This window comes from Panulirus ornatus, chromosome 41 (genome assembly GCF_036320965.1).
Source record: "Panulirus ornatus isolate Po-2019 chromosome 41, ASM3632096v1, whole genome shotgun sequence".
NCBI classification, from domain to species: Eukaryota; Metazoa; Arthropoda; class Malacostraca; order Decapoda; family Palinuridae; genus Panulirus; species Panulirus ornatus.
In genome coordinates this window covers 18170343-18192896 of record NC_092264.1, presented here as the reverse complement: position 1 = coordinate 18192896, position 22554 = coordinate 18170343, and the positions used below count along the sequence as shown (strand labels likewise).

At 42.4% G+C, this 22554-nt stretch overlaps 2 protein-coding genes across 3 annotated transcripts in view; one reads left to right on the top strand and one right to left on the bottom strand.

Moving 5' to 3' along the window:
• The first annotated feature begins 753 nt into the window (after positions 1 to 753).
• On the top strand, positions 754 to 22360 carry LOC139761727 (UDP-glucosyltransferase 2-like). Its single transcript, XM_071686116.1, has 11 exons — positions 754 to 905; positions 1219 to 1368; positions 1547 to 1825; positions 5074 to 5267; positions 8864 to 8959; positions 10218 to 10311; positions 10434 to 10525; positions 10965 to 11098; positions 11724 to 11943; positions 15427 to 15570; positions 16781 to 22360. Exons 2-11 carry the CDS (start codon positions 1219 to 1221, stop codon positions 16911 to 16913), a joined length of 1536 nt encoding a protein of 511 aa, XP_071542217.1. The 5' UTR covers positions 754 to 905; the 3' UTR covers positions 16914 to 22360.
• The window catches only part of LOC139761728 (probable serine hydrolase), a 54402-nt gene continuing 54047 nt past the window's right edge, over positions 22200 to 22554 (bottom strand). For both annotated transcript variants that reach the window (XM_071686124.1, XM_071686129.1), the window contains exon 6: positions 22200 to 22453. In XM_071686124.1, coding sequence (XP_071542225.1) covers positions 22355 to 22453 — 99 coding nt within the window. In that variant the 3' untranslated portion in view covers positions 22200 to 22354. The remainder of the gene's footprint in view (positions 22454 to 22554) is intronic.

The window sequence follows — 22554 nt, the reverse complement described above, 5'->3', positions numbered from 1 at the left end:
CACTTCGAATACTAGCCCGAACCTTCTGGGTTCGAGTAGGCTTCGAATACTAGCCCGAGCCTTCTGGGTTCGAGTAGGCTTCGAATACTAGCCCGAACCTTTTTGGTTCGAGTAGGTTTCGAATACTAGCCCGAACCTTCTAGTTTCATGATTATCCTGATAACTTCAGAAATTTGCCTGTGTTATAGGAATATGGATCAATATGCAGTAAGATGGAACAGCACGTGAATGACACAAGTGTTCAGATGTAGCTAATGAATGCGACGTCTTTTCTGTGACATTTTCATTGGAATATCTAATATATATTAGATATACATTAAGCAGATATGCCATTTACTTCCCCTGCCTTTATTGTATGTATAACCTCGTAGTAATTCTCACTATCTTGTCATCTATGTATATGTACATGTGCAGCCATCAAGTGTGTGTGTGGCAATTTCTCTCTACATCTATATACGTACGATATTTTTACCCCCCATCTGTCTATGACAATAATCTAACAATGATAACAGTAGAAGTTTCGATGTTGCGCAAGTTATGAAATCATTTGCATGAAATAACATCCAGTCGCTTTCATATCAGAGGGATTCTTAAAATGTCAACATAGAGTTAAGAACAAGTGATGCAATGATGATGACATTGTATATCAGGACATTGAAATATACCTTCATTGCAAGTGATCCGTAAGAGATAACAGTGAGATATCTTCCTCCTCGTCCTCATACCTCCTGGGCAGTTGGAGTGCACTGAATCTGATAACGCTATCACGAATGGACTCCTCACCACCTCATATATACACAAGGTCTGGCGGGAGCAGAGCGGACAAGACAGAGTGAGCGACAAGCGAGCGTGTGTGCTGTGGCTCTTGACTGGCGTTCATCTGACACCTAAGCTCACACGGAGAGGTCTGTACACTCCTTGTGCTTCTGTCTGATTATACTTTAATCTGTGAGTTTCTGATGTCTTCCACCATCCACTATCGATATGACCCAGTGGTCTGTTGGTGTTTGAATCCCTTCATATTCTTCGTATGTCAGTCACAGTTAGTGACTGAGATACAGTAATGCTTCCGTATTACATAGTAACGTCCTCCACAGATTTTGTGTCCGTAATACGAACAGTTTTCAGCGACAGTGGCTAAATCTGCCACGAATGGTGTATCTGAACAACACATTGGTGTAATACTCAAATCTTCACTATCGCCCTTCCCGTTCACAGATGCGGTGGTGGAGTGTGGTAGCGGTGGCTGTGATGGTGGCACAGGTGGTGGAAGGTGCCCGGATCCTCATGCTAGCACCCCTTTCCGTGCCCAGCCACAACATCTTCTTCATGAGCATCGCTGAAGTCCTAGCGGCCAGGAACCATTCGGTCAGTTGTACCTACAACACTTGAAGTTGACATGCTGGTTAACTAGTGAGTTTCTCTCTCTCTCTCTCTCTCTCTCTCTCTCTCTCTCTCTCTCTCTCTCTCTCTCTCTCTCTCTCTCTCTCTCTCTCTCTCTCTTTTGCCTGTAGTCTTGACTAATAGCCACTCATATTGATCACAGGTGACGTATGTGACGGGGAATAAAGTGTCAAAACCCACAACGAATATCCGTGAGGTTTTCGTGCCAAACGCAAATGTCTACGACATATTCTCCAAGCGAAGCTTGTTCAACATAACGTGGCGTTCACTGACCACGGAAATTTTACCCTTGATACCCATTTCCTGTGTTGACGCTCTGACCTCGAAGGAAATGCGGAGCATTCAAGACGAAGAGTTCGACCTGGTCTTCATGAGCTTCTCGGGAGCGGATTGCTTCTATCCATATATCAACAAACTACAGGTAGATTGCCTCTCTGGATGAGTTTCATGTTTTCACTAGTTACTTAGAACTGTAATCATCAATCAGCTGTATTCATACATCGAAAAGCTACTTCATTATGATATACTTTTTGTCACTGATATGAAATGTACTTTGATTACGTTTACCCGAGTTGAATCAAATGACTCGCAAGACACTACAGTAATTTGTATATATCGCAAACGTACCGAATGAACATGATATCTGATATAAACCATTTACCACTATATATCGATAATGGAACCCCGGTCCATCTGTGCGGCATCCATGTAGGCCACACAGATGGAGTGGGATTCGATTCTTGGGGTATGGTGGTGGTATGGACTTTACGTCAAATCTCATGCGTACATAGTGCCATTGTACAAAGGCAAAGGGGATAAGAGTGAGTGCTCAAATTACAAGAGGTATAAGTTTGTTGAGTATTCCTGGCAAATTGTATGGGAGGGTATTGATTGAGAGGGTGAAGGCATGTACAGAGTATCAGATTGGGGAAGAGCAGTGTGGTTTCAGAAGTGGTAGAGGATGTGTGGATCAGGTGTTTGCTTTGAAGAATGTATGTGAGAAATACTTAGAAAAGCAAATGGATTTGTATGTAGCATTTATGGATCTGGAGAAGGCATATGATAGAGTTGATAGAGATGCTCTGTGGAAGGTATTAAGAATATATGGTGTGGGAGGCAAGTTGTTAGAAGCAGTGAAAAGTTTTTATCGAGGATGTAAGGCATGTGTACGTGTAGGAAGAGAGGAAAGTGATTGGTTCTCAGTGAATGTAGGTTTGCGGCAGGGGTGTGTGATGTCTCCATGGTTGTTTAATTTGTTTATGGATGGGGTTGTTAGGGAGGTGAATGCAAGAGTTTTGGAAAGAGGGGCAAGGATGAAGTCTGTTGGGGATGAGAGAGCTTGGGAAGTGAGTCAGTTGTTGTTCGCTGATGATACAGCGCTGGTGGCTGATTCATGTGAGAAACTGCAGAAGCTGGTGACTGAGTTTGGTAAAGTGTGTGAAAGAAGAAAGTTAAGAGTAAATGTGAATAAGAGCAAGGTTATTAGGTACAGTAGGGTTGAGGGTCAAGTCAATTGGGAGGTGAGTTTGAATGGAGAAAAACTGGAGGAAGTGAAGTGTTTTAGATATCTGGGAGTGGATCTGGCAGCGGATGGAAACATGGAAGCGGAAGTGGATCATAGGGTGGGGGAGGGGGCGAAAATTCTGGGAGCCTTGAAGAATGTGTGGAAGTCGAGAACATTATCTCGGAAAGCAAAAATGGGTATGTTTGAAGGAATAGTGGTTCCAACAATGTTGTATGGTTGCGAGGCGTGGACTATGGATAGAGTTGTGCGCAGGAGGATGGATGTGCTGGAAATGAGATGTTTGAGGACAATGTGTGGTGTGAGGTGGTTTGATCGAGTAAGTAACGTAAGGGTAAGAGAGATGTGTGGAAATAAAAAGAGCGTGGTTGAGAGAGCAGAAGAGGGTGTTTTGAAATGGTTTGGTCACATGGAGAGAATGAGTGAGGAAAGATTGACCAAGAGGATATATGTTTCGGAGGTGGAGGGAACGAGGAGAAGAGGGAGACCAAATTGGAGGTGGAAAGATGGAGTGAAAAAGATTTTGTGTGATCGGGGCCTGAACATGCAGGAGGGTGAAAGGAGGGCAAGGAATAGAGTGAATTGGAGCGATGTGGTATACAGGGGTTGACGTGCTGTCAGTGGATTGAATCAAGGCATGTGAAGCGTCTGGGGTAAACCATGGAAAGCTGTGTAGGTATGTATATTTGCGTGTGTGGACGTATGTATATACATGTGTATGGGGGTGGGTTGGGCCATTTCTTTCGTCTGTTTCCTTGCGCTACCTCGCAAACGCGGGAGACAGCGACAAAGCAAAAAAAAAAATAAAAATATATATATATATATATATATATATATATATATATATATATATATATATATATATATATATATATATATATATATATACCACAGATAAGTACGCAAAAGACAAATCAGAAGTAAATTGGCACTTGATGAGATAGAACATAGTCTACGTTCAAAAACATTCATTTTCTATGATATCTTGGTCAGAGTTCTCTTTGGTTTAAGCTTTTCATCATAAGATGGCGCATGAATCGTCGACGAGTCTTGCTTCCTTTCCCTCTATCAATTTGCCACCAATCCGGTCACAACTTGCCATTTGCTTGCTGAGTACCGCAGTGTTTGGAGTGTTGATTTTGTGACTTGCTTGTTCGGGCTTTCTGTGTCTTCACTGTCAATATTGAACCCCAGCGATGTCGGAAGAACATCCCTGTCCTTGTTCTGGGATTTCCATAACGCTTGACGCAAGCTGTTCATTGTATCTTGAAAATCCTGCAGTGTACGTACCTGGGGACACCACTGTTGTCAACTGCCACAACATCCCGGCCACCCTCGTCCCGAATGGTGGGTTCTTCTTGGCACTTTTTTCCACTTTTCTCGTAGTGTAATGCTGTTGTTCGTGTGTGCTTTAAGTTTCAAAGTCTTTCGCAGTCACTCGCAGTGTTTGTTGTGTCAAAATATGGGGAAGCTCTCTGGAAAATACCTTTGAAAACTGAATGGTGAACCACTCGCATAAATGAGATGTATTGAACATACATATGCTCGTCATCAGCGTGCTATACCAGCTTTGAATACCCACGTTATGTGATAGGGTGACTGTACACCACCAGTAATTCCTGTAGAGCCTAAGACAATGTGCCACGTACAAGTGCCATCTGTAGCCAATTGTTTATGAAGAATTGTACGCTACCCTGGATGTCGGGTTGGGCAAAAGACGATCTGGCAACGCTGTTCACTGACGAGAGTTGCTAGAAATGCATGATAGTAGATTTCGTGTGTGTGTTTACCCAACTTCTGCATGATTGTGACATATTTCTGTTATTGAATTGGATAAAAGCTTCTCTAAGAATGTCTCCCAGTGAAAACGTCACGACTATTTAACTCTCTAAGAGTTAGTTGATGGTCAGGTATATTTACTATGTACATATATATATACTTTGTCAGTTGTGAAAGATATGTTTACCGAGGTTGTTTCTCTGACCCTGAGCAGCAAACTAACCTCTATGGAGCGTAGTTTTGGGTGATAAATCTCCCAGGTTATATAAGGCAACTTTCATGTTTTTTTTTTCATGTTTTCAGATCATTATGGTAACTGTATTCACATTATCCACAACATTTCCCACATCCATTGCATTATATTTCAGGTTCCTTACATACATATGTCCCCGAATGTGCTAGTTGGAAGCTACAGCGACATGGCTAGCAACCCCTACTTCCTCTCCTTGATGCCCAATATCTTGTTGGGCCTGAAGTTTCCACTCACCTTTTTTGGTAGGATGGTCAACATATTCGTGGACATGCTTTCCCTTGCCATCAACCTCTACTACATATGCCCGAGGTAAGTCGCCCCGACCTCACTTGATCTTCTTTCCCGATGTCTTGTGTCAGTTCAGTGATCGCTCGGCATCAACTACTCCACATATCTTTCTTCTCAAGGACGAACAAAAACACAGCTAGATAAAGTTTTCAAGGTCTCTATATTAAGAACGTATCATTTACATACACCAAATGTTCACAGAATCCTTGAAAACATATTTGGGTCAGATGCAAGGGAGCTGAATACAAATCATATATACAACGGGACAAGTGTGCCAGCATTCACTCGGGTAATTCTGCTTTCGTTCGCTTGAACTGTCAACAACTACTTGGACAAACTCACGTTTTGAACACCATCTTTTCCTGTTGTAAGTTTGGACTTTGTGAGAGCCACTTTGTATGGGGTTACACAGTGTCCTGTGATACGAAGTCCATAGCGAGTAACAAATTGGTAGTAAATTATGAAAATTACTTCAGTGTCTCCCAAATTTAAGTTCCCGGGTCAATAGAAACATGATATGTGAGGGCTACATCTGTATTGAGATAGGTATGTTTGGCCACGTTATCAAGTGTTATTTCAAATTATCTAAACGTGATATGGCGTTTAGTGTCTTCTGAGACACCAACATGACTCTGTTAACAGCTGTAGTACATACTGGTTGAAGATAGTTGAGAGAGGTGAAGGTTAGATCGGGTACTCCAGTATGTTCACCTTAATGAAGAGACGTACTGTTCACTGCTGGTATGGAGGCGTCCACCTTCTCTGTTATGTATGACGCACAAGGAACCGTCAGCGACGGGAGATTTACAGGTTATGGGCATGTCAACAAACGCCATGGTGATGGTTCACTCTGTTACGCCCTCAAACTGATGCCGACTGCGTAGATTTCTAAATATGATGAAGGCTAACTAAAGTGGCTCATCCAGGGTTCAGTTTTAATGCAAGAATCTCCAGTAATGAGAGAGTTTATATATGTCTGATGATACGGTGTAGGATAATGGCTAGGTACCATTAATAGATGTTTGTGTTACCAATAGATAGTCAAAGGATAAAGGATGATTATAATGCTTATGATACTGACCAGTGTTTGCAGTGACTCGAGTTTGTCGTTGTAACGCCAGCTAGACGTCTGGATTCTGATGTATGTTTGCACTATAAGAAGAACGTATCTTGATTGTACTACATGGCAGTGGGGGTCTGTGGTTGGACTGATGTGTGTGTATGTTTGTAATGTGTTGGATGTGCAACGTAGATTCACTGGATGTCTGTGGAGTCACTGGTTGTCTGACTACCAGCGCATATTTCTGGTGTCGCTAGATTTTCGAGGTGCCAGTGGCTCTGTAGCGGCAGCGGATGTCGTGTGCTGTTCGATGTTTATGGTTTCCGTCAATGTTTGTATGGAAGAGGAACGTGTGTTGTGGAGAGGAACGTGTGTTGTGGAGAGGGACGTGTGTTGTGGAGGGGGACGCGTGTTGTGGAGAGGGACGCGTGTTTTGTGGAGATGGACGTGTATTGTGGAAAGGAACGTGTATTGTGGAAAGGAACGTGTATTGTGGAAAGGAGCGTGTGTTGTGGAGGTACGTATGTTGTGGAGAGGGACGTGTGTTGTGGAGGTACGTGTGTTGTAGAGAGGGACGTGTGTTGTGGAGAAGGACGTGTGTTGTAGAGAGGGACGTGTGTTGTGGGGAGGTACGTATGTTGAGGAGAGGGACATGTGTTGTGGAGAGGGACGTGTGTTGTGGAGAGGGACGTGTGTTGTAGAGAGGGACGTGTGTAGTGCTTAAGGGTAAGAGGAAGTCACGGCCTCGTGGGAGGAGTTTAGATAGTGGAAGGAAGATTTGAATTTTACAGAATCAGGCGAGCAGTGAGGAAGGCGAGCAGTGAGGCATTCGAGCAGTGAGGCAGGCGAGCAGTGAGGCAGGCGGGCAGTGAGGCAGGCGAGCAGTGAGGCAGGCGAGCAGTGAGGCAGGCGAGCAGTGAGGCAGGCGGGCAGTGAGGCAGGCGAGCCATGAGGCAGGCGGGCAGTGAGGCAGCCGAGCAGTGAGGCAGGCGGGCAGTGAGGCAGGCGAGCAGTGAGGCAGGCGGGCAGTGAGGCAGGCGGGCAGTGAGGCAGGCGAGCAGTGAGGCAGGCGAGCAGTGAGGCAGGCGAGCAGTGAGGCAGGCGGGCAGTGAGGCAGGCGAGCAGTGAGGCAGGCGAGCAGTGAGGCAGGCGGGCAGTGAGGCAGGCGAGCAGTGAGGCAGGCGGGCAGTGAGGCAGGCGAGCAGTGAGGCAGGCGAGCATTGAGGCAGGCGAGCATTGAGGCAAGCGAGCAGTGAGGCAGGCGGGCAGTGAGGCAGGCGAGCAGTGAGGCAGGCGGGCAGTTAGGCAGGCGAGCAGTGAGGCAGGCGGGCAGTGAGGCAGGCGAGCAGTGAGGCAGGCGAGCAGTGAGGCAGGCGGGCAGTGAGGCAGGCGAGCAGTGAGGCAGGCGGGCAGTGAGGCAGGCGAAACAAAGGAAAAGTGTGGCTGTTGGGAGATAGACCTTGAGCCAGATAACGTCGATGTTTGGGGACTCATGGTCCTTGAGGCGTACAACACGTGTGTTGTTACTGGAATAACCACACACACACACACACACACACACACACACACACACCACCTTTTTTGAACCGGAATCGTGAGTGCGGATCATAGTTGGATATGAGAAAAGTGCAAGTGAGAACATCAATAGAGAATTCGGTTTCGGAGATAAGTTAGACATCAGATGAGGTAAACATGACGTATGGTGGTCGACAGAATACAGGTACCGAGAGACACCACGAACGTAGGTATGGTGAATAGGAAAAAAGGAAGGTCTTAACAGGGAGGGGAAGGTCGTGGGAAGGGCCGGTACCACTGCTATTAAAGCCTCCCTCTCATTGGCTATAGTGTAATGCAGGAACCCGGGGATTCATAGCACCTTATGATGCCTAGGACGAGGGGCCGTAGGTTAGCTGGACTCTACCATGATTACATTTAGAAACAGTCGTACACACAGGAAACTGCAAGAGAACTTGTGTGAAGAATATGAGTGAAGTTTGAGCAGGTGTCTGGTGCTTGTAGGGAGAAGATGGCAGGCTGACTAGCTGGGTTCTCCCGTTTACGTAGAAAGTAAGACCAGCCATCCTAACCACTTCACTTACGCTCCTCCTGCGTTAGGACGGTGGTACCACCATGAGCAGGATAATGCATTATGGTGTTACTTGACGTTCTTATTATCGGTTCATGTTTGCTGTGGCAGTAAGGTATCATGTGTGTGTGTGTGTGTGTGTGTGTGTGTGTGTGTGTGAGTTGCTGGATGTCTGTAATACCACAGTGTGTGTGTGTAGTCCTACTCAGTCCTCAGTACTCGGCAATAGTTGCTGTATCAGTTTGTTCTTTTCCATTAATCATTAGAGATTCTCCCGTATGACTGCGTCACCAAATGTTTGCAGAACAAGTTACGATTGATTTTAGAAGTACAGATGATAGATTGTCTGGGTGACTTGTGAACTCTAGCTTTCCTTGCTGTTTGTATTGCAACTCCGTCCTTATGACAGCATCATAGTTCGAGCTATGTACATGTATAGATAGATAGATAATCTATTTCTACTCATCATAGGATGGAGGAGGAGTGTAGGAAGCGTCATGTGTTGCCGGACAACATGCCCAGCTTTGCCGAGATGAGGACGAATGGTAGTCTTCTCATTATTAACAGGTATGGTAATGCTGCTCTTGACCGGGATGTACGGAAGTGCACTCTGGGTTCACCACCTTCTCTAAATTCCATGCAATTTCTTTTTCACTTCATATTTCGGCATGCATTCATTTTGTACTCGGAGCAAGAAGTTGCCAAATGAAGTCATCAAATTTGTTCTTTTGACATAAGTCTCTACTGCAGTATTAGAGGAAAATTCTCTGCAATAGATTTATTTATGATACGAGATAATCATATGATTATATATGTGTATTATGGTATTATTAGTGCTGTGTAACTATCAGAGGAAATAGAAAGCGTGGACGTATAATGGGGTTTCGTAGATTTGTTTTGTAAAATCAACCCTGAAGGGTGAACACCCAGTGTGGCATGGCCCCCTTGACACTTATCTCTTTCTTGTATTAACGTTTATCATCAGTTCTTTAGGTCCTAACACCACACGTCACACCCTGCGGAAGCTACGTACATAGGAAATTGCTGTAAGGTTAATGTGTCCAGTAAACCAGGTGAATCCTCATGTTGTTCCAGTGTCTGCTCTGTTCATAACTCTAAATTCTGTATGAATTTTGTGATTATTAGTTCATTTAGTTTTAGGATACCATGCAAAAAAAGCATATCTTAATTGACGGTGTGTCTTTCCTAAGGAAAGCTGCAATGTTTAACAAGATTCAGGACAAACGTCAAGTTGAGAGGATAGTGTATGGTCTTCGTGGACTAGGGAGGTACTACCTGCCATCCATTCACCAGAAAATAACACCAAAAGGCGTCGGTTCGATACTCACTAGCATCACCCATGAATTGTGTCGTTATGAGCGTTACTAAGCATCCCCACCTTCATCCTGTCAGTGGCAGGGCAAGCGTTATCACAAAGGTCACAACTGGTCTTTGACACGAAACATCCCAGCATGTTGTATGGACAGGAGATTACCCTGGGATGACAGTTGTTGTCTTGCAACTGTTATGAGGCACGATATCTAGGAATTGTACCCCAGAGAGATAACGTATCAGAACCCTGAGATTGTGAACAGCGTTGCTTCTTTACCCCTGACAGAGATTTTGTCATCATCAAAGTTGTTTGAGAGAATTCGAAAATGCACCAGAATGGTACGACTAAACTAATGATTTTTCAAAGTGTAAACCTTTCCTGCAGATCACCCATGATCAACATCATATCAAACCTGATTCTTTTAATTTGCTGATAAGATTCCACAACAGATTGATGAAGGTTAACGTGTGTGTTGCGTTATCTTCCCCGCAGCGTGAAGACGATGGAGAGGCCAACCGTACCTTACGTACCGGCAGTGATCCACGCTGGCGGCATCCACTGTCGACCCGCCAGACCTCTCCCTCAGGTAAGGAGCCTCACGACCCACTACACCATCCGTTGACATAAGTCTCATGCACGTCATTGTTACACACGATGTAAGATGGAATACAAAGGTTCTGTAGCTCGTGGAAAACCCTGTATCACCAGGAGCTGGAGGACTGGGTAGCGGGTGCAGGCGAGGCTGGCTTCATCTTCTTCAGCCTGGGTTCCCTCGTCAAGCCAACAAGTCTGCCAGAGAAGTGAGTGTGGTATTTACATGTATGGTCACCAGTGATGCAGAGATGGAAGAAAATATGTAAGTTTTCAGAATGATATTTGGATTCACACATACTGACTAAATGAAGGTGGTGTCCAATCCGGGTTCTGGGTAAAGGCACTTGTAAACGAAAATATTGCAAACATTTCAAGTGAATTCATTGAGTGAGAACTACTTGTGCACATTACCCTTGTGATGGCCCTGTCACCTCGTACACTACTTAAATTCGTCACCTCATGAACTACCTTAAACCTTAGCCTATGTCACCTCATGTGCAATCTTGGTCTGTCACCTCGTAACTCACTGTGACATGTCTCGTCCCTTCATGGTCTATGTTAGCTTGTGACACGACCAGTTTGTCATCTCGACGCACTTTAACTTAACCCATATTGTACACCTTTGTTGGCCCTCTACCCCACCAGGCACCAGACGACGTTGCTGCAGGTGTTTGCTTCCCTGGAGCAACGTGTACTCTGGAAATGGAACGAAGACACCATGGACAACCTGCCGGCCAACGTACGTCTGAGCAAGTGGCTCCCTCAACAGGACATCCTTGGTCAGTTCACCATCGCTAACTTAGCGTTCATACATCATCCCTTTCCCTGTCAGTTGTGCGAAACTTTCACTTTATTGGCACTTTCATGAATAATTAGTTTTTCATTCAGAAGCCTTTCCTTTAGACGCGTAGTAGTGTACAAATAATTGCTCTGCTTCTTTTAGACCACTAGTTGGGTTCTTGCTTCTTTTAGATGGCTAGTAGAGCCTAGTGTGTCCCTGCTTCATGTAGAAGCCTACTCATGTTCCTGCTTGTTTCAGACTCCAAGTCAGTGTACAGAATCTCTCACAACTGTATTCTGTAGCTTTGCCTCGGCTTGTATTCTACCATTAGCCACTGCCATAAAGATCCCCAGTCCATAAAACCACCTTATATAATGCACAGAGAGATGGAGAGTCACATGAATATCAGTACATTAATTACCATTTGATAAACAGAGTACATCTGACTCAATTATCGAATAGATTGTACTTAATGATGAAAATCATTGCTACCAATATATTATCAGTGCTGTGTAATCACATCATGTTTGTGTAATTTCTTTGGTTTTGTGGATGGCAAAAATTGAGATACGTTAGATATGAAGCTTTCTGTATATTGTATTCTTATATTCTTGTACACGCAGGAGATCCGCGCCTGCGGCTCTTCATCACCCATGGCGGCCTGCTTAGCACCCTAGAGGCGACATATCATGGTGCTCCGTTGCTGGGTTTACCAGTGGTTATAGACCAACAACACAACATGCAGCGGGTGCTAGAGGAAGGTTGGGGTCGCGTCCTGAAGTGGGACAACCTCACCTACCACAACCTACGACAAAACATCCTCGAAATCATCCACGACACTAGGTAAGACCTCTCTCTCTCTCTCTCTCTCTCTCTCTCTCTCTCTCTCTCTCTCTCTCTCTCTCTCGCCATGGTAGTCCTGCAGTATCTACAGCGACTTTTTTAACCCATCTTACATCAAGATGTTTTCAAGTAGCCCATTCATGTGATACTTTGACTCCCAGAGATCACAAAGCATCTTGTGATGGGAGGCGGCAGTTTGAACTGCCCTATTGCCAGTAAACATCACCCATTCGCTTAGACTTGGAACACATCATTTAAGTTGATATTTACTGTTACATTAAACTTTCATGTCTCTACTTTCCAAGACCCTGGTGCGCAAGCTGTACATTCTAATGTCTGTCTGGCATCGTTGTCCAGCATAACTGCTGTCTTCCTGGCTCATTCCCAGCCTAGCTGGCGTCTTCCTGGCTCATTCCCAGCCTAGCTGGCGTCTTCCTGGCTCATTCCCAGCCTAGCTGGCGTCTTCCTGGCTCATTCCCAGCCTAGCTGGCGTCTTCCTGGCTCATTCCCAGCCTAACTGTTGTGAAATATGAGCGGTGGTTGGTCCTACCTACTGTCTTTGTGGTGATTGTTTCAGTATCAGCTGGTTAGGAATTAGTGTTATACTGTGAACTTTGTAGTTTATATGTTGATTGATGATAGACGGAGTGATCTGACGGGGATCTTTTTGTGATTCTTTCGTTCATTCACTTATTGATCAATTTCTTGATGCAACTTAACCACTTGTACAAAGGGGTATCATGAGGCCGAGTTTTGAGGTTGTTTCAACATATTCAGTCACACTTCTTAATATATACTATGGGATATTAACACCCTTAGACTTAACGACCCGTAACACAAGGGTGTCCATATCTGGGGATCTGAACAATTCCACCTGAAGGATTGGACATTCATTCACTAACTACAATTTTTGTAATCAATTTTCTTTTCATGTATTTGATTGTACTACACTGTCAGTGATTAATTATTAACTACGTCTTCTGAAACAGAACATTTGGAAAACATTTACATTTGGAAAACATTTCATTGGTAACATTTCTGGGTGATACAAGGAAGTGTAAGTGGGTATCTCTGGTTAGGCGCTACAGACCTGAAGCCAATGTTAAGTCGACGAAATTAGAAGTTAGGATGTCATTGTTAGAGTATGTGAGTGCTACAGATATAGAGAGCTTAAAATAAGTCTTTGTGAAGTTCATTGTCGTGTTGGTAGCGGTTATATGAGAAATCAAACACTAAAGAATTGGAGAGATTGTGGTAAGATATGAGATGAGAGGGGCAGAGAATGATAACATGGGATAAGAAAATTATGAATAATACTAAGGCTGAGAGAAAGTGTTGGCAATAGTAATGCCTTACCGTCTTCTGATGATAACATTAGGCATTAAAGATTATTTTCTTTTGATGTGAAAGATCCATATTGATTTTTCTTTAGTGTAAGAAAATAGCAGACCGTGGAATGGCCACGAGAGAATTGATTAATCATGGTTCAAGCGGCATTTGTCGAAAAGACGAAGGAAAATAGAATAAGTAAGTTTCACTGTAGTTGATATTCTTTGGATTTTACGTGACGTCATTCCCAGCGTTATCTGGCATAGACCGATACAACCAAAGCGAACAATCATAGAAAATGAGAAAAAGGAAAAAGTCATAGGTTGCCTTTATAGTATTTATACAAGATTAGGCAAGTCACCCTTAGGAATTAATTTTCTTTGATGTTTACGATAGAAAGAAAACGTGCTTTACAATTTATGGATAATTATTATAGATTAGAAAATTTATTTCACCTTTGAAATTTTGGGGCTATCTGTACGCTGCGCGCAGACTTTCAGTATTTCTTACGCTGTTTTATATCAACTTTTGTAAAGTTTGTTCAACGTTTGGAGGATGCGTGTATCCCAGAAGAAACTGTGAAGGATTACTGTTGCCTGGAAAGCAAGTTCTGCTCGCGGGCAGATGCCTGACTCCAAGGGAGGGGCAGTCGAAGAAGGTCCGACTACCTTGAAAAAAAGAGAGGACCAGGAGCCTTCTTTGTATTAAATATTATGTAGAATTACCTAGATAAGTTTCTAATACTTTACTGTTACTGAAAAACATAACATTAGAAAGTAAAGGCAGAGAGATATACCAAAATTTTAGACGCCGATCTCTTGAAATTTTTATTTTAGTAATTAGAAGAGAATATTACTTAGAAAGTTTATGAGCCGGTTTTCACCTGTCAGTAGATGTGTAAAAGGAGCATCAATATGTAGGATGTTCTCTTTACGTGCCCTGGGTTGATGACAGCAAGGAAAGATGTGGAAAATCAAGGGTCATAAAAATGTTTCGAAGAGAAGAATATTCTCAAATATATTCTACTTTAAGTATGGTCATTTCCATGCGTGTGAGACTTTAGAAAGAGTATGCAGGTAATTAACATGCGATCTATATTACGATACATATCACAGTCCTGATTTAGGCCATTTTATGAATGATTTTCTCGTTTTTAATTTTTTCACAAAACTATTCAAGATATGTTAATGAAATCTGCGAGCGAAGTGCATAACATTACAACATCATACCAGAAAAAATTGGCTTCATTCGTTATTTTAAGTTTGGCGGAAAAGAGGTTCTTAATTATGATTCGGACAGCATTTGTGACGTCGTTCCAGCGCTATCTGACATCGATCGACACAACTAAAGCGAACAATCATAGAAAGTGAGAAAAAGAATACATCCTCTTTTATGTTTTTTGAATAACAGCCTCATTTATGATTTTTTAGTTATTTCTTTAAGGTTAGGCAAGTTTCCCTCAAAAACATGTTTTCTTTTATATTTTCGTTAAAAAGAAAACGCGCTCTATAATTTAATGAATAACTATTCTAAATTAGAAATTTATTTCTCCCTCTAAATTGAAATTTTAGGGCTACCTGTACACTGCGCATAGGGGTTAGGGGGTCCACGCAGACTGTCGATATTTCTTATGCTATTTTTTATCAACTTGTAAAATTTGTTCAGTGTTTGGAGGATACGCGTATCCCAGAAGAAACTCGGGAGGATTACTATTGCCAGGAAAGCAAGTTCTGAGAAGAAATTGTTTCATCGTTATGTGGAAACTCTTGATGATTAAGAGAACGTAGTATTGTTAATCCATTTGCTCTCTTCGCCAAGTGCTAGTTACAGACATGCATCATATGGTAGTCATAAGCAAAACATGCGATTAATAACTGCCTACAAAAATCAGGTCCCATAATCTGTTCCATACACATTATGCACTGTAGGGTTTACTTAAGTTTTATTAATCATGTGGACTCCACATAGTTTACTTAAGATAACAATGTTATCTGTACCATGTGTCTTTCTCCAAGGTTTTGACTTGTAACCTCCTTCCTACATAGCCTATACCGTATGGTGACCCCTCGCTATACACCAGATTCTTGCCCCCGAGTATAGTCAATACTACACATGTCTTATGCATAGTACACAGCAGATATATGTCACATACAGTATACGGGAGACAGTGGTGCGTCGATCAGCAATGATGCGGGACCAGCCGATGACCCCAGGACAATGGTTGTCATATTGGGTTGAGTACGTCCTGAGACATCGAGGTGCCTACCATCTCCGGTGTCCAGCCCATAAAATGCCCTGGTGAGTATTACAAGTCTTGGCGGATGCCTTCGTGAGTATTACTATAACATGGTTACTCAGCATGCCATGGTGTGTGTTACCATTCCCTAAGTTAACATGCCCAAGTAACACTCTTCAATAACTGTTGAGGGTTACCATGCCCTGGTGATTGCTAACATCCAATAAAGAGTGTGACTATGCCCTGGTGAGTATTATCTTAATACGTGTTACCATGCCCTAGTGAGTGTTTCCATGCTCTGGTGAGTATTACCATACTTTGGCAAGTGTCGCTACTCCCTGGTGAATGTCACCATGCCTTGGTGAAAGTTACCATACCCCGGTAAACGTTATCATGTCTGATGAGGATTACCATACTCTGGTGAGTGTTAGCATTCCATGACGAGTGTCACTGTGTCTTGGTGAGTGTTACAATGTACTACTTAGTTTTTGCCATGCCCTGTTGAGTGTCGCATGTCAAGGTGATTGTCACCATGTCCTGATGAGTGTCATAATGCACTAATGAATTCTATATGCCTTGAGGAGCATCACCATGCCTTGGTGAGCATTACCATGCCCTGGTGAGTGTCATCATTCCCTGGAAAAAGTTCCCGTGCTGTGTTCAGTGGTACCATGTCCTACTTTTCTTGCATCCACTGTGATGACATACCTCGGTAGCTTCATCTCTAATGTCCGATATCTGCCACTGATTCCATTATAAGTCTGCTAATTCATCTCATACTTTGTCATCATCAGTTAACACCTAGAAAACGTATCTAATTGTTAGTTTGAGTGCTTTCATTCATACAAATGTCCATCAGGAAAGCTATACATTGTTTAGCCTGCTTTTGTGTTTTTCAAAATGTTTAATGGTATTCTCCTTTCATTTACTAAGTGAATTCTTTTTCATAAACCTGTACAGTTCATAGTACACTAAAAATACAAAATTTTGAATTCATATGATTTTACATTACCCATTGTGAAATTAATTCTATAACGAAATTATTGATACCTTTAATCTAAACTAAAATTTTTTGAGTGATTTTCAGTTAATTTACTCTGCATTGTATATATACATACTCATATTTCAAAATTTGTTTTTGGCAGCAGACAATTAAATATACGATAATCAAAAACCATACTTTTTGGTGGATAATTTCCTCCATAGAAATATACATCTTTTGAGTTGATAGCCAGAGTCCAACAACCTTATCCATCCAAAATCTTTGACCAGGTATCAATTGTACAACGTGGATGTGTGGCTTCTGGTGGTGGTGGTGGTGGCATTAGTCAGTTTCCTCACCTTCAAGCTGGTATTCACTGTGTGTACCTACCTTTGCTCTGCCAGAAAGCACAAACAGGATTGATCTACAGGTGGACACTGAAAGCAAACGCATGATAGCTTCCAGCGGCTTGGCTTAAGCGGAACAAAACTCAAGTTGGAGGGAAATAACAACTAGCGAACCAGTTCTGTAGACTGACATCTTCATTAGTGACTCCTCTCTGGACTTCATGCAAGTGAGGGAATACACTTTCATCTGTAAATTTTATGGTAAAGTTTGACTTCGTAATTTGTAATATCTTCTACTTAGGAATAGGAATACCCATGATTTTCACTCTTGTGAAGACTAATGGTTAGAATTTATAGCACAAGTTGTGACCAACAATGATTTTTAGTACCTGTTGACCATCACATATTTGTCTTTTCTTTACTAATTCTTTTATTGCAATAATTTTCTGTATTAAACATGCTCACAGTTTTCTGCATGAGCGAAGTAGTGTCAAGAATACACAACCAAACGTTAGAGGGAAAATTCCTTGCTTGGGTCCTTGCTTTATTCCTTTTGTTAATAATACAGGAAGGGAGGGTTGCTAGCCATCTGCTTCCATCCCTCTTCATCGCCTTCTACGACACGCAGGGAATATGTGGGCAGTATCCTTTCTCCCCTATCCCCGGAGATAATTACAATTGACATACTTAGGAAAATGTGTAACTATGTACAAATCAGTGATGGATTGCGGAAAAGATGCTTGTGGCATGAGAAGAGTGGGAGGTGGGTTGATTAGAAAGGGTAGTGAGTGGTGGGATGAAGAAGTAAGAGTATTAGTGAAAGAGAAGAGAGAGGCATTTGGACGATTTTTGCAGGGAAAAAATGCAATTGAGTGGGAGATGTATAAAAGAAAGAGACAGGAGGTCAAGAGAAAGGTGCAAGAGGTGAAAAAAAGGGCAAATGAGAATTGGGGTGAGAGAGTATCATTAAATTTTAGGGAGAATAAAAAGATGTTCTGGAAGGAGGTAAATAAAGTGCGTAAGACAAGGGAGCAAATGGGAACTTCAGTGAAGGGCGCAAATGGGGAGGTGATAACAAGTAGTGGTGATGTGAGAAGGAGATGGAGTGAGTATTTCGAAGGTTTGTTGAATGTGTTTGATGATAGAGTGGCAGATATAGGGTGTTTTGGTCGAGGTGGTGTGCAAAGTGAGAGGGTTAGGGAAAATGATTTGGTAAACAGAGAAGAGGTAGTGAAAGCTTTGCGGAAGATGAAAGCCGGCAAGGCAGCAGGTTTGGATGGTATTGCAGTGGAATTTATTAAAAAAGGGGGTGACTGTATTGTTGACTGGTTGGTAAGGTTATTTAATGTATGTATGACTCATGGTGAGGTGCCTGAGGATTGGCGGAATGCGTGCATAGTGCCATTGTACAAAGGCAAAGGGGATAAGAGTGAGTGCTCAAATTACAGAGGTATAAGTTTGTTGAGTATTCCTGGTAAATTATATGGGAGGGTATTGATTGAGAGGGTGAAGGCATGTACAGAGCATCAGATTGGGGAAGAGCAGTGTGGTTTCAGAAGTGGTAGAGGATGTGTGGATCAGGTGTTTGCTTTGAAGAATGTATGTGAGAAATACTTAGAAAAGCAAATGGATTTGTATGTAGCATTTATGGATCTGGAGAAGGCATATGATAGAGTTGATAGAGATGCTCTGTGGAAGGTATTAAGAATATATGGTGTGGGAGGAAAGTTGTTAGAAGCAGTGAAAAGTTTTTATCGAGGATGTAAGGCATGTGTACGTGTAGGAAGAGAGGAAAGTGATTGGTTCTCAGTGAATGTAGGTTTGCGGCAGGGGTGTGTGATGTCTCCATGGTTGTTTAATTTGTTTATGGATGGGGTTGTTAGGGAGGTAAATGCAAGAGTTTTGGAAAGAGGGGCAAGTATGAAGTCTGTTGGGGATGAGAGAGCTTGGGAAGTGAGTCAGTTGTTGTTCGCTGATGACACAGCGCTGGTGGCTGATTCATGTGTGAAACTGCAGAAGCTGGTGACTGAGTTTGGTAAAGTGTGTGGAAGAAGAAAGTTAAGAGTAAATGTGAATAAGAGCAAGGTTATTAGGTACAGTAGGGTTGAGGGTCAAGTCAATTGGGAGGTGAGTTTGAATGGAGAAAAACTGGAGGAAGTAAAGTGTTTTAGATATCTGGGAGTGGATCTGGCAGCGGATGGAACCATGGAAGCGGAAGTGGATCATAGGGTGGGGGAGGGGGCGAAAATTCTGGGGGCCTTGAAGAATGTGTGCAAGTCGAGAACATTATCTCGGAAAGCAAAAATGGGTATGTTTGAAGGAATAGTGGTGCCAACAATGTTGTATGGTTGCGAGGCGTGGGCTATGGATAGAGTTGTGCGCAGGAGGATGGATGTGCTGGAAATGTGATGTTTGAGGACAATGTGTGGTGTGAGGTGGTTTGATCGAGTGAGTAATGTAAGGGTAAGAGAGATGTGTGGAAATAAAAAGAGCGTGGTTGAGAGAGCAGAAGAGGGTGTTTTGAAGTGGTTTGGGCACATGGAGAGGATGAGTGAGGAAAGATTGACCAAGAGGATATATGTGTCGGAGGTGGAGGGAACAAGGAGAAGAGGGAGACCAAATTGGAGGTGGAAAGATGGAGTGAAAAGGATTTTGTGTGATCAGGGCCTGAACATGCAGGAGGGTGAAAGGAGGGCAAGGAATAGAGTGAATTGGAGCGATGTGGTATACCGGGGCTGACGTGCTGTCAGTGGATTGAATCAAGGCATGTGAAGCGTCTGGGGTAAACCATGGAAAGCTGTGTAGGTATGTATATTTGCGTGTGTGGACGTATGTATATACATGTGTATGGGGGGGGGGGGGGGGGGTTGGGCCATTTCTTTCGTCTGTTTCCTTGCGCTACCTCGCAAACGCGGGAGACAGCGACAAAGTATAAAAAAAAAAAAAAAAAAAATGTACAAATAGTATTATTATTATATTATTATCATTATTATATTAGTGGTCAGGGGAAACCATAGAAAGGTCTGGAAAGCTTTGCTGTGGACAAGGGGCTCTGGTTTTGGTGTACTGTACATGACAACTAGAGAATGGATGGAAGTAAATGATGCTGTTCTCTGTCTTTTCCTGTGCTACCTCATCATGCAGGAAAAGGTGAACAAGGAGGAAATTTTTTCTTTAAACAACTCTAGGTTCCCTTTAATGGGATATAGACTCCTTTTAAAATATACAACAAAAGTGACTTCTCACTCACAATGTAACCACTTGCATTTGGAGTCGTACAGCACCTGGGTATATTTCTCATTCATTTCTTTAAAGGTACCCTAGATCCCATTCCTATGAAACTCTTGATGTTACCCAGGACCTCTTTGCAGGAGCTCCAAGTAGGTACTGGAATAGTCAGGCTCTACTTGGGATGATCCTAGTGGAGTTGAGGCACTTTTGTTTGCCTTCCTTAATGATCTGGAATAAATAATTAAACACCCTGCACAAGTTCCCAACCATCATGTCCACCCTTATAACACATTTCACATTTTACTTCTGTATCCTCATATTATACAAAACATACACTGTTTCTCACCTCTTAAGGTTCACTGATCACAATCTTATTTCTGTTACCTCCAATTGGGCATGCCCTTCCCCCTATCCCTCCCCTCTTGATATGCCAACTCTGGCACCTGGGAAAGCTCAGTGGTTATCCCTGTGCTATGTATTAACTGACTTTCCATGGGACAGACACTGCCTCATTCATCAGTATGCCTCCAGCCATGCTGACTGTATAGTGGAGGTTATTGTGGTTGGGATGAAGAACTGTATTTCCTCTACCAAAACATTTGTTAGCCATCAAAAAAATGCAGCTAAACCAGAGCTCCCATCCATAACTAAATCCATATTGGTCGATAGTTTCCCCTGACTACTTCATATGCCCTAGTTCAGACCATTTATGGCATGTTGCCTTCTGTACATTGCATTGTTCATATTAGCTTGATTCCATGCATGCATCTCTCCTGAATGCTCAGGCCATGACAACTGGAAGTCTCCTTCTCCTTTCAGTCTCCTCTTTGGTCTCCCACACTTTCAAGTCTAGAAAAATACTTCATTGATAATTGTTACCAAGAATTAGTCCTGCTTGAAGAAGATTTAATTAAATTAAATTTTTTTTCCCGAGTCCAGCCCCAGTGCAGATATTTGTAAAATCAAAGGGGAGCTTTTTCTGTTCACACTTTCCTTTTAAAATTTCTGTAGCAGCATATACTATCTCCATTCTACAGTGTTTCTTTTTAGCCTTTTATACCTTCTGGCAGTTAAGCCAGAGCGAGAGGTGAATGGGAAGGTGCCTTTTGCTTTACAGTCTTATTTCTGTAACAATTTAGAATGAGACACCAGATATTTTTTGTCATGGACTGTCAGGACTCCTGTTATATGTCCTTCCCATGTACTCCCCCTTACTCCCTCCATTTCTGACATATACATCCTCTTCACCAGTCTCTCTTTGCTCATCCTGTTCAGCTTTCTCATTTACACTCTTGATTTCTACCAAACCTCTAACTATGTGTCATTCCCTATACAATGAGACGTCCTCACTTCACAGATTTTCCTAAGATTTCTTATTTCCAATACATCAAACTTATTTTGTTTTTTTTTGCATTCTAGACCCACACAGTACAGTTAGAACTACTATACCATCAAACATACCTATCTTTGCCTATACATACTGAGTGACCTCTCTTTATACACATTCTTTGATGCACACAGGACCCTTGCCTCCTCTCCCACCTAATGATTCACTACAGCTCCCATAACTTCAGTTACTGTCATGTCCACTCCAAGTTATCAAAAGCACTCCACTTCCTCCAGTTTCTTCCCATACTCACTCCCACCAACCTTTCTTACCCCTGTGCTAAACCTCAATACCTTGCTTATATTCGCATTAACCACCCTCTTTATCACACACTTTCCCATATGATCAAATTTGGACACCAGCCGCTACAACAACATGTAAAATGTTGAAAACCCCTGATTTACAGCTTTTCTTTCAGTGTAAGATATTGTGTGTACATTATGATATTAATGTATATAGCACCAGGACCCCTTTAATGGGGCTCCTGCAGCTTCAAGGCGGCACTGCAACCAGAAGCCAGAAAATTATGGTTTCTTGTGGAGCAATAATCATTGCCTCTTGATGACACTGTACTTCCTTTCATTCAGTGACAATAATACTGCTTTCACTCAGTGTAACCTCGGGCAGGCAGAGTCCTGCAACACCAACTGATTGTAAGTAAACAGTGTAAATTTTCTAATGCATTAGTTACAAGAATCATATGTATATCTGTATCTAGAAATGATGTAAAGCAAAATAAACAACTGAAATCTACATATATAATACAAATCACTTGTACAGTAAAATTAAATCTTGAGAAATATACATTGTATAAGTCAGTCAACATACAGTACCTCTAATATAAGACAAATATAATTACAACATGAAGTTTTTAAAATGAAATAAAATTTTTTCTAAAATCAATATTCTTGTTCTGATGCTGATGTGCCAGGATCCTTACTTTCTGGTGAACCTGTTCTATCTTTTATGTATCGTGCCAGAGAGGAAGACAGCTCCACCTGTGGACGACAACAGTACTTATAAAAATGGCTGAGTAAGAAAACTCAAAGCAAGAGTAGCTCTGGTATATAATGTACAATGGTCATAAAAGTAAGTCTTA